At 41.1% G+C, this 15,062-nt stretch overlaps 1 protein-coding gene across 1 annotated transcript in view; it reads right to left on the bottom strand.

Moving 5' to 3' along the window:
- Nucleotides 1-276: 276 nt before the first annotated feature.
- Nucleotides 277-15,062, bottom strand: part of LOC133614259 (uncharacterized) — a 31,393-nt gene continuing 16,607 nt past the window's right edge. Inside the window, exons 4-5 of the mRNA XM_072915047.1 lie at nucleotides 2,758-2,814; nucleotides 277-552 (exon numbers count right to left, since the gene is read on the bottom strand). Of these exons, the coding sequence (XP_072771148.1) occupies nucleotides 411-552; nucleotides 2,758-2,814 (199 nt within the window). The 3' untranslated portion in view covers nucleotides 277-410. The remainder of the gene's footprint in view (nucleotides 553-2,757; nucleotides 2,815-15,062) is intronic.

Here is a 15,062-nt window from a genome sequence, read left to right as displayed (position 1 = left end):
ATGTTCCTACCTGCACGCCTTGTCCGGAGTGGTCCGTCTGTATCCCGGGAGAACAAACCCCGCAGTAAGATGCGACCCAATCGTAACAAGAATGAAAAATATTAGGTTTAGCTTATTTCAGTCAGGTAATATGTCACAAAAGCTGCCTAATCAAGTCATTCATTGCCGTATGTATATGTTATTTTCTGTGAAGCCTTTTGGTCTCATAGCAAAAAATACCAGTGGAATCATTAACTCAACTGAATAAAAGTCCCAGTTTCACACATTCTCCCCAGCCCATTTGCATCATTCTTCTCGCTTCCACGTCCATTTCCCCCGTTTTCACAATGTCACACCCTCTCACACTAAATTTAACTCACTTTCTTGCAGTCATTACACACACTGCACCCACTCTCTGCTTTCTTACCCTCTCACTTCCTCGGGCTGGCGCTGAGATCACAGTGCACGTACGTTACATAGTAATTAATCATCTGCAGGAGACCGATGGCGAGGCTGGCACCGCTTGACAGGGCGCCGGGCAGCGGCAGGATCCCCGTCGGCTCCTCGGCCAAACTAAGGAGACCAACACAAACCTTTAATGATAGAAGGGGGAAGGAAGGCAGGTGTATAAGTGCCAAAACGGCATCGCTCAGTAAACACAAATGCAGTGAAAAAGCAGATACGCTTGCGATCAATATTTTAAATTGAATTGAGTTGAAAGGTTAGGAGAAAAGAAATCATGTTAGATAAAGGTCAACTTCCCGTTAGTATCACATGTTCATGCTATGTGCTGTTAACAAATTAGGCTTCCTATTGAGAAAATGAAACATAGCATTGCCTTTGTTTACATTCTTGGTTTATGAAATGAAGAATATTTATTAATTTTATATCTATTTTCCCACATATTTATATATGTCTTGGTCATGTATTTCCGGTTGTTTTCTTCTTTGGATTATCTTCAAAATGTGCACTTGTATGCCACACACAGAGATGATGTAGACATATTTTTATTTCATACGCCGCTCAGCTCTATTAATCGCTATTGACTGGAGTACAAAATGTGTATTTTCATACAAACAGAACAGCATTTTCTCATTATTGTTATTGTGAATAATTCATGCACGTCATCCTGTAATGTGTTCAGAAATAACATTTCACAGTCTAACAGCGTGATGATGCGCTTTGATGTGTCTTCTGTATGGTACACTACTACACTGTGATGAAAGATGAAATCCTTTCAAACAGGATGCATGATGATTTAAACTTTAAAATGGGCTTTATGTATTTTTGGAACATGGTGTATAAGCGGTAGAAAATGGATGGATGGTGTTATAGCAGTATGGTTTGCATGACATTAAGGAAGTACAATTAATGTATTAGTTTGACTGAAAAGCAAGCACTTTACTGTAGAACACAAAATACCATTAATTGGCTGAAAATGTCATGTAATAACAAATAAAAGGTGTGTGTGAGCGAATGGAAAAAAAGCTCGGACTACCTTGGTGAGAAGTCTTTGGGGGCCACCTGCTGGTTTGCACATATAAATCTTTAGACCGGGGTCCCCAAACCTTTTGACTTGAGGGCCGCATTGGGTTAAAACAATTTGGCCGGGGACCGGGCTGTGTGTATATATATATATATATATATATATATATATATATATATATATATATGCGTGTATATATATACATATATATATATATATATATATATATATATATATATATATTAGACATAAACATATGCGTATATATATATATATACAGCCCGGCCCCCGGCCAAATTGTTTTAATATATATATATATATATGATATATATATTAGACATAAACATATGTGTATAGATATATATATATATTTATATATAGATCTATATATATATATATATATATATATATATATATATATATATATATATATATATATATATATATATATATATATACACACATATATATATATATATATATATATATATATTAGATATGTATAACGAACTTTTCGCGCGCGCAATGATGTCACGTTATCGATGAGAAAATGCATTTTTAGACAATATAATTTACCTGAGCGGCTAGGAGACACCGTGAGTAGCAAGCGGTACAAAGTGGATAAGAAAAGACAGTAAAAAATGTTAAAAAATTATTTTTTTTTATACTTGGGACTTTCCGCGGGCCTGATTTTGGACGCTGGCGGGCCGTAGTTTGGGGACCCCTGCTTTAGACCCTGAGTATAAGATGATGCAATTTTTTCATTATTAAAGTATGGGTTATTATATTATTTAACCAATGGCGGTGGGGAAAACACTTCCGTATACTCTATATATCTGCATATAAACACAGGCTTATCATTAACCTACATAATGCATTAATTCATTAATCAAATGCCTTTGATTTATCCATATCAATGTTGACTACAAAGAAACTAATATCGGAGAAAACTTTACCTCGGCATAACGAAACCCTGTGGGAAAAGGACAATTCAAAAATGACCTAATCTGGAAAGCAGAGCATCCACAGATACAACTCTATAAATATGGGGAAACATAGGAGCATGGAAACATGGAAAGAGCGCTGGGTACAATCAAACTTGACAAAATAATCAATCTGATGGGAGTAACACAGATGTGGGAAACATAGCTCAAAACAGTGGACACAGGGAACATAAAGGAATGGAAAGATGTACACATCCTTTGGTAATACACAGGGAGATCTAAATCTTGGAAATAAGCGGCATTGGAGTGGGAAGAGTGGGAACATTGGAATAAATCAAGGAAACATACCGTAAGAAAAGATGAGGACACTGGAAACGCAGGAATAACATTTGAAGCATATGGGACCTGGAAACAGTAAGAGTATGATCAAATATGTGTACAAAAGAGGAATGGAATCATAAGAAACAAACATACATCTTGGAAGGGGAAAAAGACACAGGAACCATGAGGACATCTTTGGGACACAACTTACATGCAGAGGTGGGTAGAGTAGCCAAAAATTGTACTATTACTTTGGAGCAAGGGTCTTCAATGATTTCCAGGCCAAGGCCAAACTGATGAAGAGATGGAGAGGGGAGCCCTTATTTATATATTCTGTACAAAATTGTGCTTTGAATTAAACTGGTCCTAAATATTGTGCAATACTTGGATATTCAGTTTGCTGGCAGCTAATGCACTAATTACTAGCTGGTAACTACAGCGTTAATTACTAGCTGGTAACTACAGCGCTCATCACTAGCCGGCAATTAATGTGCCAATCACTAGCTGCCAGTTGGAGAGATGCATCCTAAAGACACCTTGTTATTTTGCAATGCTGAGATATTTAAAGAATAATGTATAGCACCACTACTTGTTAGAATAATTATGTGTAAGTTATCACATAACTCTTATGCTTAAAGGCCGTTGCTATAGTTATTATCAATTGTGCTGAAGTAGTTATTTTCTATCTCTGCAAAGGGACAACTTGCAATCCAAGATTGCGAGTCGTCTCGTATCAGTGTTTGTGTCCAGACCTGGCCTGCTGACTGCCAAGGGCGAACATCGAGTGCCTTGACGCAGACAAAGCAGAGACAGGGCGATATCGCGAGTGTCAGCACATTTCCATTTCATGAATAATCATATATTGTGTCTAACTGCGGATGCTGAAATTACCCCCCTTCCTTCAGAAGCAGCCTTAGTGAAGTAACCAGGGACCTCCCAAATAAATAGAGGAGAACGTGGGACTGTACCTTAGAGCGTAGGTTGGAACACTAACTAAGTGTACAGCCCAATACGTCTCTCCTCATTGAGCTAAATTTAACTCTGTCTCTGCATGATTCATTGCTTCTTGTCTGTTTAATAGATAGTCATCAGTGTTTGAAACTGACACTAATACAGTAGCTAGCCGGCTCTAATCGCTAGCTGGCAAATAGAGTGTTATCTGTAGCTATCGTAAATACTAACATGAATATAATAAGACAAAGCAGAGACAGGGCGATATCACGAGTGTCAGCACATTTCCATTTCATGAATAATCATATATTGTGTCTAACTGGTGCTGCTGAAATTACCCCCCTTCCTTCAGAAGCAGCCTCAGTGATGTAACCAGGGACCTCTCAAATAAATAGAGGAGCACGTGGGACTGTACCTTAGAGCGTAGGTTGGAACAGTAACTAAGTGTACAGACCAATACGTCTCTCCTCATTGAGCTAAATTTAACTCTGTCTCTGCATGATTCCTTGCTTCTTGTCTGTTTAAATAGATAGTCATCAGTGTTTGAAACTGACACTAATACAGTAGCTAGCCGGCTCTAGTCGCTAGCTGGCAAATAGAGTGTTATCTGTAGCTATTGTAAATACTAACATGAATATAATAAGACAAAGCCGAGACAGGGCGATATCACGAGTGTCAGCACATTTCCATTTCATGAATAATCATATATTGTGTCTAACTGGGGCTGCTGAAATTACCCCCCTTCCTTCAGAAGCGGCCTCAGTGAGGTAACCAGGGACCTCCCAAATAAATAGAGGAGCATGTGGGACTGTACCTTAGAGCGTAGGTTGGAACTGTAACTAAGTGTACAGCCCAATACGTCTCTCCTCATTGTCTCTGCATGATTCCTTGCTTCTTGCCTGTTTAATAGATGCCATCAGTGTTTGAACCTGACACTAATACAGTAGCTAGCCGGCTCTAGTCGCTAGCTGGCAAATAGAGTGTAATCTGTAGCTATCGTAAATACTAACATGAATATAATAATACAGTATATTTATTTATGTTTTTATAAATAAGAAAACGTCAAATAACCAAAAATATAACGAGCACTACTACGGACCCCCAGTTGAAGACGTCTGCTTTAGAAAAATATGAAACAAAGAAAAGTAATCAGTAGTCATTCAAAGTAATTATTTAGGTAAAAAAAAAGTACTCAAGTAATGAGTAACTGGTGATCTAAAACATGAAAAAAACAACGACAACTTATCACATGTTTCTGTAGTTGGAGGTGGAATTATTGTAGGCTGAAATGTGACTATTTCTATTGACACAGATGACAGCACAGATAAATCTGCACAAGCCACAGTGACTCAGATCCCACATCTGGGCAAGAAAAAACTCAACCCAATGGGATAACAATGAGAAACCTTGGATATACTGTTACTGTTTTGCTGATGCCATGTCACTTCTTACAGTGTGTAGTATGAGTGCGGTCACATGACTGCCATGCTCTGTTTGATTGCCGAAATAGAGAAACTATCATCATTCATAAGGAATGTTGTGGTTTTGTGTTTTACTTCCACTTCCTACTTTACGTTTGTCTTGCAGTGTCTTTACCACTGCTTCTGGGCACCGTTGTCTTAAGAAGGGTCCATCTGCCGCCTTGGCGTTTCCGTCAAGACACAAGAACGCCCCTTACGGATCGTGTTTCATCGACTAATCGCATGTAGTTTTTCAAGTCATACAGGATATGACGTTGTTTGTCCTTCCATATTGGCAAATTTATGTGGAGGATGAATTTGAGGACCACTCATAGACAATTTAGAGTGAAAAGCTCATTTTATTTTCACTCCCGTACAAAACATTCTAACTTGGATTGTTTGCCTGGCCTCGGCACTTTCCTGAAGGACAGTGCGACGAAGACACAACAAACTCCCTTCTTGTCTCTTATGGACACACACCTGTGTTTGTTGACTTTGGACTGACTGACAAGAACACCAAGGCCGCGGAACAGAGACACGTGGCAGGCTTACACACAAAATATACGCCACACACACATACCCCATACCCCATCCAACGCCCTTGACGCAAATCTCTTAGGGGTGATGGAAGGATGGGCAGCGCCTGAAGAGCTGCAGCCCGCCACCGTAGCCCCCAATCCCTCCCCTCTGTTGCAAGCCTCGAGATGTATGATGTAATATGTATATGTGCGTTGCTATGGAGTTTTCTTCCCACTCCAGACCGGGGCCCCTTAGAAGCCCAGTCTAGATTGTATTTATTTACTCATTGACCTTTTTCCCATCTTTTATGGGGCGACCCATCAGCGTTCCTGTTCTGTAACCCTGTACACTGTTTGTTTGTCTAATCTTGAGTTAAAGTTAAAGTACCAATGATTGTCACACACACACTAGGTGTGGTGAAATTTGTCCTCTGCATTTGACCCATCCCCTTGTTCACCCCCTGGGAGGTGAGGGGAGCAGTGGGCAGCAGCGGTGGCCGCACCCGGGAATCATTTTTGGTGATTTAACCCCCAATTCCAACCCTTTATGCTGAGTGCCAAGCAGGGAGGTAATGGGTCCCATTTTTATAGTCTTTGGTATGACTCGGCCGGGGTTTGATCTCACAACCTACCGATCTCAGGGCGGCCACTGAGTAGATCTTGAACGGGTTTGTGCTGAAAACAAAGTTTTGTTGTACTTGTGCAATGACAATAAAGACCTACCTACCTACCTGGTATGTTGTCCAGAAACAAACATTTGGTCAGAGATGATGTCGCTAAGTAGGCTAATGTATTATATTCTAATAACCTTCCTTGTTAGTTAATTCTACATTAGTTTTACGCAACCAGTACAGACTGAAAATCTTATTTTGGAACTCTGGACGGATGTAAAGAAGGGGGCGTTCCAGTCTGCGAAAATGGGAACCCTGCCAGCACGAGAATGCCCATTTGTGGCTACGGTTGGATGATGTTCCTGGTTGGCAATTAGAAGATTCACTTGTCCCGAATTGACAAGGAGGATTTATCTGCCAGTGTCGCCTTCCTTGCTACGCTGGTTCATTGTTGTATGTTCCCGGTGTGCCTTTTTTGTGTGTGTTTTCCTTACCTTCACACAAACATCAATAGGGCTCACGTTGGATTGGTGAAACTGGGTCATGTAACCGTGCTCGCTAGCAAGCCAAATAAATATGTGTTTGTATGCAGTCATCGATAGATTATAAATAAAGTAAGTAAAATTAGTGTATATTTTTCTTCACAAAAATACTAGTGAATGTAACGGGGTGAATATAGCATGTACCACCCACCTCTTTAAAGTCACCGTTTGGTTTTCGGCACATAAAGGGAACAAATGCTTGCATGCTTTTGTACCGTACCAAATGTTGTGTTCCATTTATTATGAATATGACTGTACTAGGGTTGTACGGTATACCGGTATTAGTATAGCACCGCGATACTAATGAATCATGTTTGGTACTATACCGCCTCTGAAAAGTCGCAAAAAGCCGCTGCCTGACCAGGGCTCAGAAAATCTGCAGAGACTCCTCCCACCCCCACCAAGGACTGTTTTCACTGCTGGACTCTAGAAAGAGGTTCCGCAGCCTCCGTAGCAGAACCTCCAGGTTCTGTAACAGCTTCTTCCCTCAGGCCATAAGACTCTTGAACGCATCATAATAATCCCCTTAATTCCCCCCAAAAACGGATTAACTCGCTGGAATATAAAGACAATATAACACACATCCATAAACATGGATGCATATGCAAAAGTGCAATATATTTATCTGGAACAGTAATCTACTTATATCGGCACCTTATTGCTTTTTTATTCTGCACTATAACGAGCTAATGAAACTAAATGTCATTCTTATCTGTACTCTAAAGTTCAAATTTGAATGACAATAAAAGGAAGTCTAAGTCTAAGTCTCTCAGTAGCGAATGTAGTCGATACTACTATGATTACGTTGATATTTTTTGGCATAACAACATCTTCTTTTATTTTTTTATATTGTGTTTATAAACTCAGGAAATATGTCCCTGGACACATGAGGACTTTGAATATGACCAATGTATGACCCTGTAACGACTTGGTATCGGATTGATACCCAAATTTGTGGTATCATCCAAAACTAATGTAAAGTATCAAACAACAGAAGAATACGTGATTATTAAATTTTTGCAGAAGTGTTGATAGAACATGTTAAAAGAGAAAGTAAGCAGATATTAACAGTAAATGAACAAGTAGATTAATAATTCATTTTCTACCACTTGTCCTTAATAATGTTGACAAAATAATAGGTAGATAAATGACACAATATGTTACTGCATATGACAGCAGACTAAATTAGGAGCCTTTGTTTGTTTACTTACTACTAAAAGACAAGTTGTCTTGTATGTTCACTATTTTATTTAAGGACAAATTTGCAATAAGAAACATATGTTTAATGCACCCTAAGATTGTTTGTTAAACTGAAGCCAATAATGCAAATTTTTGTGGTCCCCTTTATTTAGAAAAGTATCGAAATAATGTTGGTACCGGTACCAAAATATTGGTATCGGGACAACACTAGACTGTACTATTACACACCTAGTACATATGCAATTTATAATTTAGGTGGGATGATATTGATGTTCTTAAAGCTAATATGATAAGCAAGCCAGGCTAAGATTCCAATCGGCAGATAAAGAAGCTGTGGCAGTGCAGACTGCAGACGCTATCTTTCCTTCATCCCCAACACAAGCTGCCCCTTTGGCATTTTGTGCTTCTAATATCTGGGCTTTGGCCACACTTTAATTGTGTTTTGTTTGGGATTTTTTGGGGGGTCAGCAGTGTATGTCTACTCTTCCTTTTCAATTGTCTGTGTAGGTGTTGCTTCAGGTTCAAATAAAGTGACCTCTGCTTGCAGTGGGCCTCCTGAGTTTCAAAGCTCTCTGAGTTTCTTTTTTGTTGTTTCCACAAACAGAGGTAACAACAGTTCTCTTTTGCCATCTCCACGCGGACACAGGTATCTTTAAAAGCATTGTTTTCTACGGATTTGTGTCTCTTCTTGGCCCCTTGCAAACTCCTTTCGACGTCATGTTACAATTGCAGCTGGGTTAAAGTCGTTCTAAAACAGTTGCTGTATCCTCCAAAGTGACGCCCCAGGGAATCCAAGTTGTGTCACAATCCCAACCTTAACATCTTTTAAAAGAAACATTCAACTATTTGAGGTACATTTCAGGACAGAGGGCACATAAAAAAAGTTAAGAAAGTTACATTCAAAGACTTTAATTAGGACAGTCAACTTATTTTCTTAATGGTTTCTCCTAAAGTGGGACACTTGTGTTGAGGTGGATTTGTCTTGTCTTGAATAGTGATGGGTGGAGCAATATCATAATATTATATACACAGTATTTAAATAGGGCAGCACGGTGGAACAAGGGGTTAATGCGTCTGCCTCACAATACGAAGGTCCTGGGTTCGATCCTGCACTCGGGATCTTTCTGTGTGGAGTTTGCATGTTCTCCCCGTGACTGTGTGGGTTCCTTCCGGGTACTCCGGCTTCCTCCCACCTCCAAAGACATGCACCTGGGGATAGGTTGATTGGCAACACTAAATTGGCCCTAGTGTGTGAATGTGAGTGTAAATGTTGTCTGTCTATCATGTGGCTCTGCGATGAGGTGGCGACTTGTCCAGGGTGTACCCCGCCTTCCGCCCGATTGCAGCTGAGATAGGCTCCAGCACCCCCGCGACCCCGAACGGGACAAGCGGTAGAAATGGATGGATGGATGGATGGATGGAGTATTTAAATATTGATGGAGATGTGTTTGAGAGAATGATTGAGATACTGTACCTCGGTTTTCATTAGTAATCCCTTCCAAAAGGTCAGTTGAAAAATGAGAAGGGTTTTTTCACATGCAAATCTAATTAATTCGTCACAGACACCCAAAAGTGTTAATACAAGAGAAAAGCGCTCAGTAAGCGCAGACCTTTGCCAGGTCCTATCTCCCAATAGTAAGAAAAAAAAACTGTGAATCCAAACGGTGATCTGGACAACCCCCAAAATGCAATAATTTGTTCCTGATACCATTTCTGACATTTCCTAAATTTTGAGCTATCTGAAACAGAGTGAACACTCATGTCAGCCATCCACCACGGAAGCATAATCCTAAGGTTTACCAGGTTTTATCCGGCCTGCGGAATGAGTTTGCTAAGTATAAAAATTAACCTGAAACTTTTGAACGAAAGAAACAGCTGTTCTAAATGTTTCCACCAGATGTCGCAATAGCAATTTTTTGTATCTTTGTAGACGATGCTACATATGTACAAAATAAACCACATGACGTTAGTGCACACTTGTCACCATTAAAGGGGAACATTATCACCAGACCTATGTAAGCGTCAATATATACCTTGATGTTGCAGAAAAAAGACCATATATTTTTTTAATCGATTTCCGAACTCTAAATGGGTGAATTTTGGCGAATTAAACGCCTTTCTATTATTCGCTCTCGGAGCAATGACGTCACAACGTGACGTCACATCGGGAAGCAATCCGCCATTTTCTCAAACACATTACAAACACCGAGTCAAATCAGCTCTGTTATTTTCTGTTTTTTCGACTGTTTTCAGTACCTTGGGGACATCATGCCTCGTCGGTGTGTTGTCGGAGGGTGTAACAACACGAACAGGGACGGATTCAAGTTGCACCAGTGGCCCAAAGATGCGAAAGTGGCAAGAAATTGGACGTTTGTTCCGCACACTTTACCCACGAAAGCTATGCTACGACAGAGATGGCAAGAATGTGTGGATATCCTGCGACACTCAAAGCAGATGCATTTCCAAAGATAAAGTCAAAGAAATCTGCCGCCAGACCCCCAGGAAAAGAGAACGGATGAGGGTATGTCTACAGAATATATTAATTGATGAAAACTGGGCTGTCTGCACTCTCAAAGTGCATGTTGTTGACAAATGTATTTCATATGCTGTAAACCTAGTTCATAGTTGTTAGTTTCCTTTAATGCCAAACAAACACATACCAATCGTTGGTTAGAAGGCGATCGCCGAATTCGTCCTCGCTTTCTCCCGTGTCGCTGGCTGTCGTGTCGTTTCAAACCGATATGGCTCAATAGCTTCAGTTTCTTCTTCAATTTCGTTTTCGCTACCTGCCTCCACACTACAACCATCCGTTTCAATACATGCGTAATCTGTTGAATCGCTTAAGCCGCTGAAATCCGAGTCTGAATCCGAGCTAATGTCGCTATACCTTGCTGTTCTATCCGCCATTTTTGTTTATATCGGCATCACTATGTGACGTCACAGGAAAATGGACGGGTGTATATAACGATGGTTAAAATCAGGCACTTTGAAGCTTTTTTTAGGGATATTGCGTGATGGGTAAAATTTTGAAAAAAACTTCGAAAAATAAAATAAGCCACTGGGAACTGATTTTTAATGGTTTTAACCCTTCTGAAATTGTGATAATGTTCCCCTTTAATAATGTAAGATCTTCCTTCCGCAAAATTGAAACAGGCATACCTCAGGGTAGTCTTGGGACCGATACTATTAAGTCTATACATCAATGACCTACCAGATGTATGCATAGATATAGATCTACGGATGTATGCGGATGACACGGTGGTATATACATCAGGTCAGACCTGCACTCAGTTGCTGAGAAGTTAATGCTAAATTAGACAAAATAGCATCTTGGCTGGCATCATCCTGTTCAACCCATCCATCCATTCATCCATCTTCTTCCAATTATCCGAGGTTGGGTCGCGGGGGCAGAAGCCCAGACTTCCCTCTCCCCAGCCACTTCGTCCAGCTCTTCCCGAGGGATGCCGAGGCGTTCCCAGGCCAGCCGGGAGACATAGTCTTCCCAACGTGTCCTGGGTCTTCCCCGTGGCCTCCTACCGGTCGGACGAGCCCCAAACACCTCCCTAGGGAGGCGTTCGGGTGGCATCCTCACCAGATGCCCGAACCACCTCATCTGGGTCCTCTCGATTTTGCAGGAGCAGCGGCTTTAGTTTGAGCTCCTCCCGGATGACAGAGCTTCTCACCCTATCTCTAAGGGAGAGCCCCGCCACCCGGCGGAGGGAACTGATTTCGGCCGCTTGTACCCGTGATCTTGTCCTTTCAGTCATAACCCAAAGCTCATGACCATAGGTGAGGATGGGAACGTAGATCGACCGGTAAATTGAGAGCTTTGCCTTCCGGCTCAGCTCCTTCTTCACCACAACGGATCGATACAGCGTCCGCATTACTGAAGACGCCGCACCGATCCGCCTGTCGATCTCACGATCCACTCTTCCCTCACTTGTGAACAAAACTCCGAGGTACTTGAACTCCTCCACTTGGGGCAGGGTCTCCTCCCCAACCTAGAGATGGCACTCTAAAGGTAAATCGTAAGGTAACATAGTAAAATAAAATCTAATCAATTGTTCCAATTGGTACATTTTGTAATTTTTGCATGCCCCTCGCCTGCCGTCTCTGCATCTAGAGGTCACGACAAATGCAACCATGAAACGAAACATGACGCCCAGTTGTGTAGCTATATTCAATTAAAAAAAACTGACTTGACCAATAATCAAGATGCATACAAAAACCGGGGCAGCATTATGAGAATCCTCGTCAAACAGAAACATACAAAAAGTGGGGCCTACGAAAACAGAAGTTCGAACTGTGTAAGACTGTAATTCCAGGAAAATATTCTAAAAAAGACAAGTTGTCTTATTTTCGAGGTCTAGCGTTAAAATACATATGTAAGTCAACAGCTGATTTCAAAATGGCTTTTCCCTAAGTGAGTCAGAGCTTTTCTTCCTATTGCACACACACATTGAGACACACAGCAACTAATGACTGGGACAGATGCAGAGACCTGCAAAAATAAATAAAGGTATCAAAGTTATGATACTATTATTAAGATAATGCTAATTAATGTCGTCATCAACAGCAGCAGCAGAGCTAATCATATTGTGTTGACAGAAACTCATTTCCTTCCGCCTCTCATTGCAAGTATCTAATTTAGTGCTAATTCATGCAAAATTGGCCACATTTCATTCTATAAAGTTACAAACACGGTAATAGGTTTAGTGTGACAAAGTACAGTATATTAAATTCCATTCAACTTTAAGTACGGAATGAAAAATATCGTTTTACCTTGGATAAGAGTTTCTCCTGCTTGGTGAAAAGCACGATGTCAAGGCTGCCGGCCGTGAGGTTTCGTCTTCAAATGGATCCATCCATTTTTGAAGTTAGTGAAGCATTAAAATAATCTTTTTTCCATTACCAGTGTTTTTCTTTTTTAAAACAATTTCTCCAGAACAGTATGATCAATTGTCGCTTCACCTATGCTCGTGTTAGCGGTGATAAAACGCAGCCCGTAGTCCCAACAACTGGATTTTATTAATGATCCCTGTGGGCGAGCTCCCTATAGTTAATCAGTCACAGCTCCGCAAAGTGCTTGACTTATTGGGGTCATTTCAGTTAACTTATGCTTATTTGCTTCATCCCCCTTCGTTCTGCTTAGGAGCTGTCCTATGCAATCCGTGCAAAGATTCCATAGCTTCTCTTTTCATTCTAAAACATGGTGTGTTCAGCGCTCGGCTAAATTGGGAATTGTATTTTGAGCCTCACCCATTACAAATTTGTTTCATACCTTTTAATGTGAGACTGTTAGAACAATTATGTATACGTTATCACACAACTCTTATGCTTAAAGGCCGTTGCTATAGTTATTATCAATTGTGCTGAAATTGTACTTTTCTATCTGTGCAAAGGGACAACTTGCAATCTTGGATCTTGGACTGCGTCGTCTCGTATCAGTGTTTGTGTCCAGACCCGGTGAAGTGGCATAAAACACTGAAAGTGATTGTTCCTATAACCCCTTTGTTTCAAATGTTTGTTCCACTTGTGGCGCGGGCATCTTGTCTGACTCACACCATATACTCAGCCTTCCTTGTCACAAATTCTTCCTTTTCCCGCTATCCATCCACTAATTCAAACTGATCCAGCAGCGCAATTGAAGATTGTTTTATTTACAAAAATCAAGGAACAGAATACTCGGGAAACAAAATGAATGGTAGCCTATATAAAGCCGAGGTCTACAGACAGGTGAGGTCAAAGACAGTATGCTGGTGCCCGACTGCCAATCACGCGTCCAGCACGCTCCTGCCCCTTATAGGCCTGCGTGGGAACTTTTCACCACCCGCAAAGGGTGCACACTGACATACACACATCAATCACTCAAAAATAATAAAATAAACAGATAAATAAACAGATTCTATTTGGCTCCTACACCCGGCCTGCTGACTGCCAAGGGCGAACATCGAGTACCGTGACGCAGACAAAGCAGAGACAGGGCGATATACAGTATATGCTGAAATTACCCCCCTTCCTTCAGAAGCAGCCTCAGTGATGTAACCAGGGACCTCCCGAATAAATAGTGGAGCATGTGAGCTGTGCCTTAGGAGGTATGTTAGAACTGTAACTAAGTGTGCAGCCCAATACGTCTCTCCTCATTGAGCAAAATTTAACTCTGTCTCTGCATGATTCCTTGCTTCTTGTCTGTTTAATAGATGTCATCAGTGTTTGAACCTGACAGAAACGCTATTTATACTTTTTTTGAATTAAACTTGAATTTAATTTAATGCATATTTTGATGTTTTGTAGTAAAATATATTCATGGAAAATAAATAGTGCAAAAGGTTAATTGGCAACACTAAATTGGCCCTAGTGTGTGAACATGAGTGTGGATGCTTGTCTGTCTATCTGTGAGGTGGCGACTTGTCCAGGATGCTACTTGATCGACATCTTTTATAATCGAGCAAGAAACATAAACGGCAGGGGTTAAAAAACATCCATCCATCCATTTTCTTCCGCTTATCCGAGGTCGGGTCGCGGGGGCAGCAGCCTAAGCAGGGAAGCCCAGACTTCCCTATCCCCTGCCACTTCGTCCAGCTCCACCCGGGGGATCCCGAGGCGTTCCCAGGCCAGCCGGGAGACATAGTCTTCCCAACGTGTCCTGGGTCTTCCTCTTGGCCTCCTGCCAGTTTTTGATGCAATACCGCCTGAGGGATCGAAGGTCACGTTGGCTTTCCTCCTTGCTGCTTACGTGCAGTGATTTCTCCAGATTCTCTGAACCCTTTGATGATATTACGGACCGTAGATGGTGAAATCCCTAAATTCCTTGCAATAGCTGGTTGAGAAAGGTTTTTCTTAAACTGTTCAGCAATTTGCTCACGCATTTGTTGACAAAGTGGTGACCCTCGCCCCATCCTTGTTTGGGAATGACTGAGCATTTCATGGAATCTACTTTTATACCCAATCATGGCACCCACCTGTTCCCAATTTGCCTGTTCACCTGTGGGATGTTCCAAATAAGTGTTTGATGAGCATCCTTCAACTTTATCAGTATTTATTGCCACC

This window comes from Nerophis lumbriciformis, linkage group LG17 (genome assembly GCF_033978685.3).
Source record: "Nerophis lumbriciformis linkage group LG17, RoL_Nlum_v2.1, whole genome shotgun sequence".
In the NCBI taxonomy this organism is placed as follows: domain Eukaryota; kingdom Metazoa; phylum Chordata; class Actinopteri; order Syngnathiformes; family Syngnathidae; genus Nerophis; species Nerophis lumbriciformis.
Note: the sequence above shows the minus strand (reverse complement) of the source record. Positions and strands in the feature narration are given on the sequence as shown.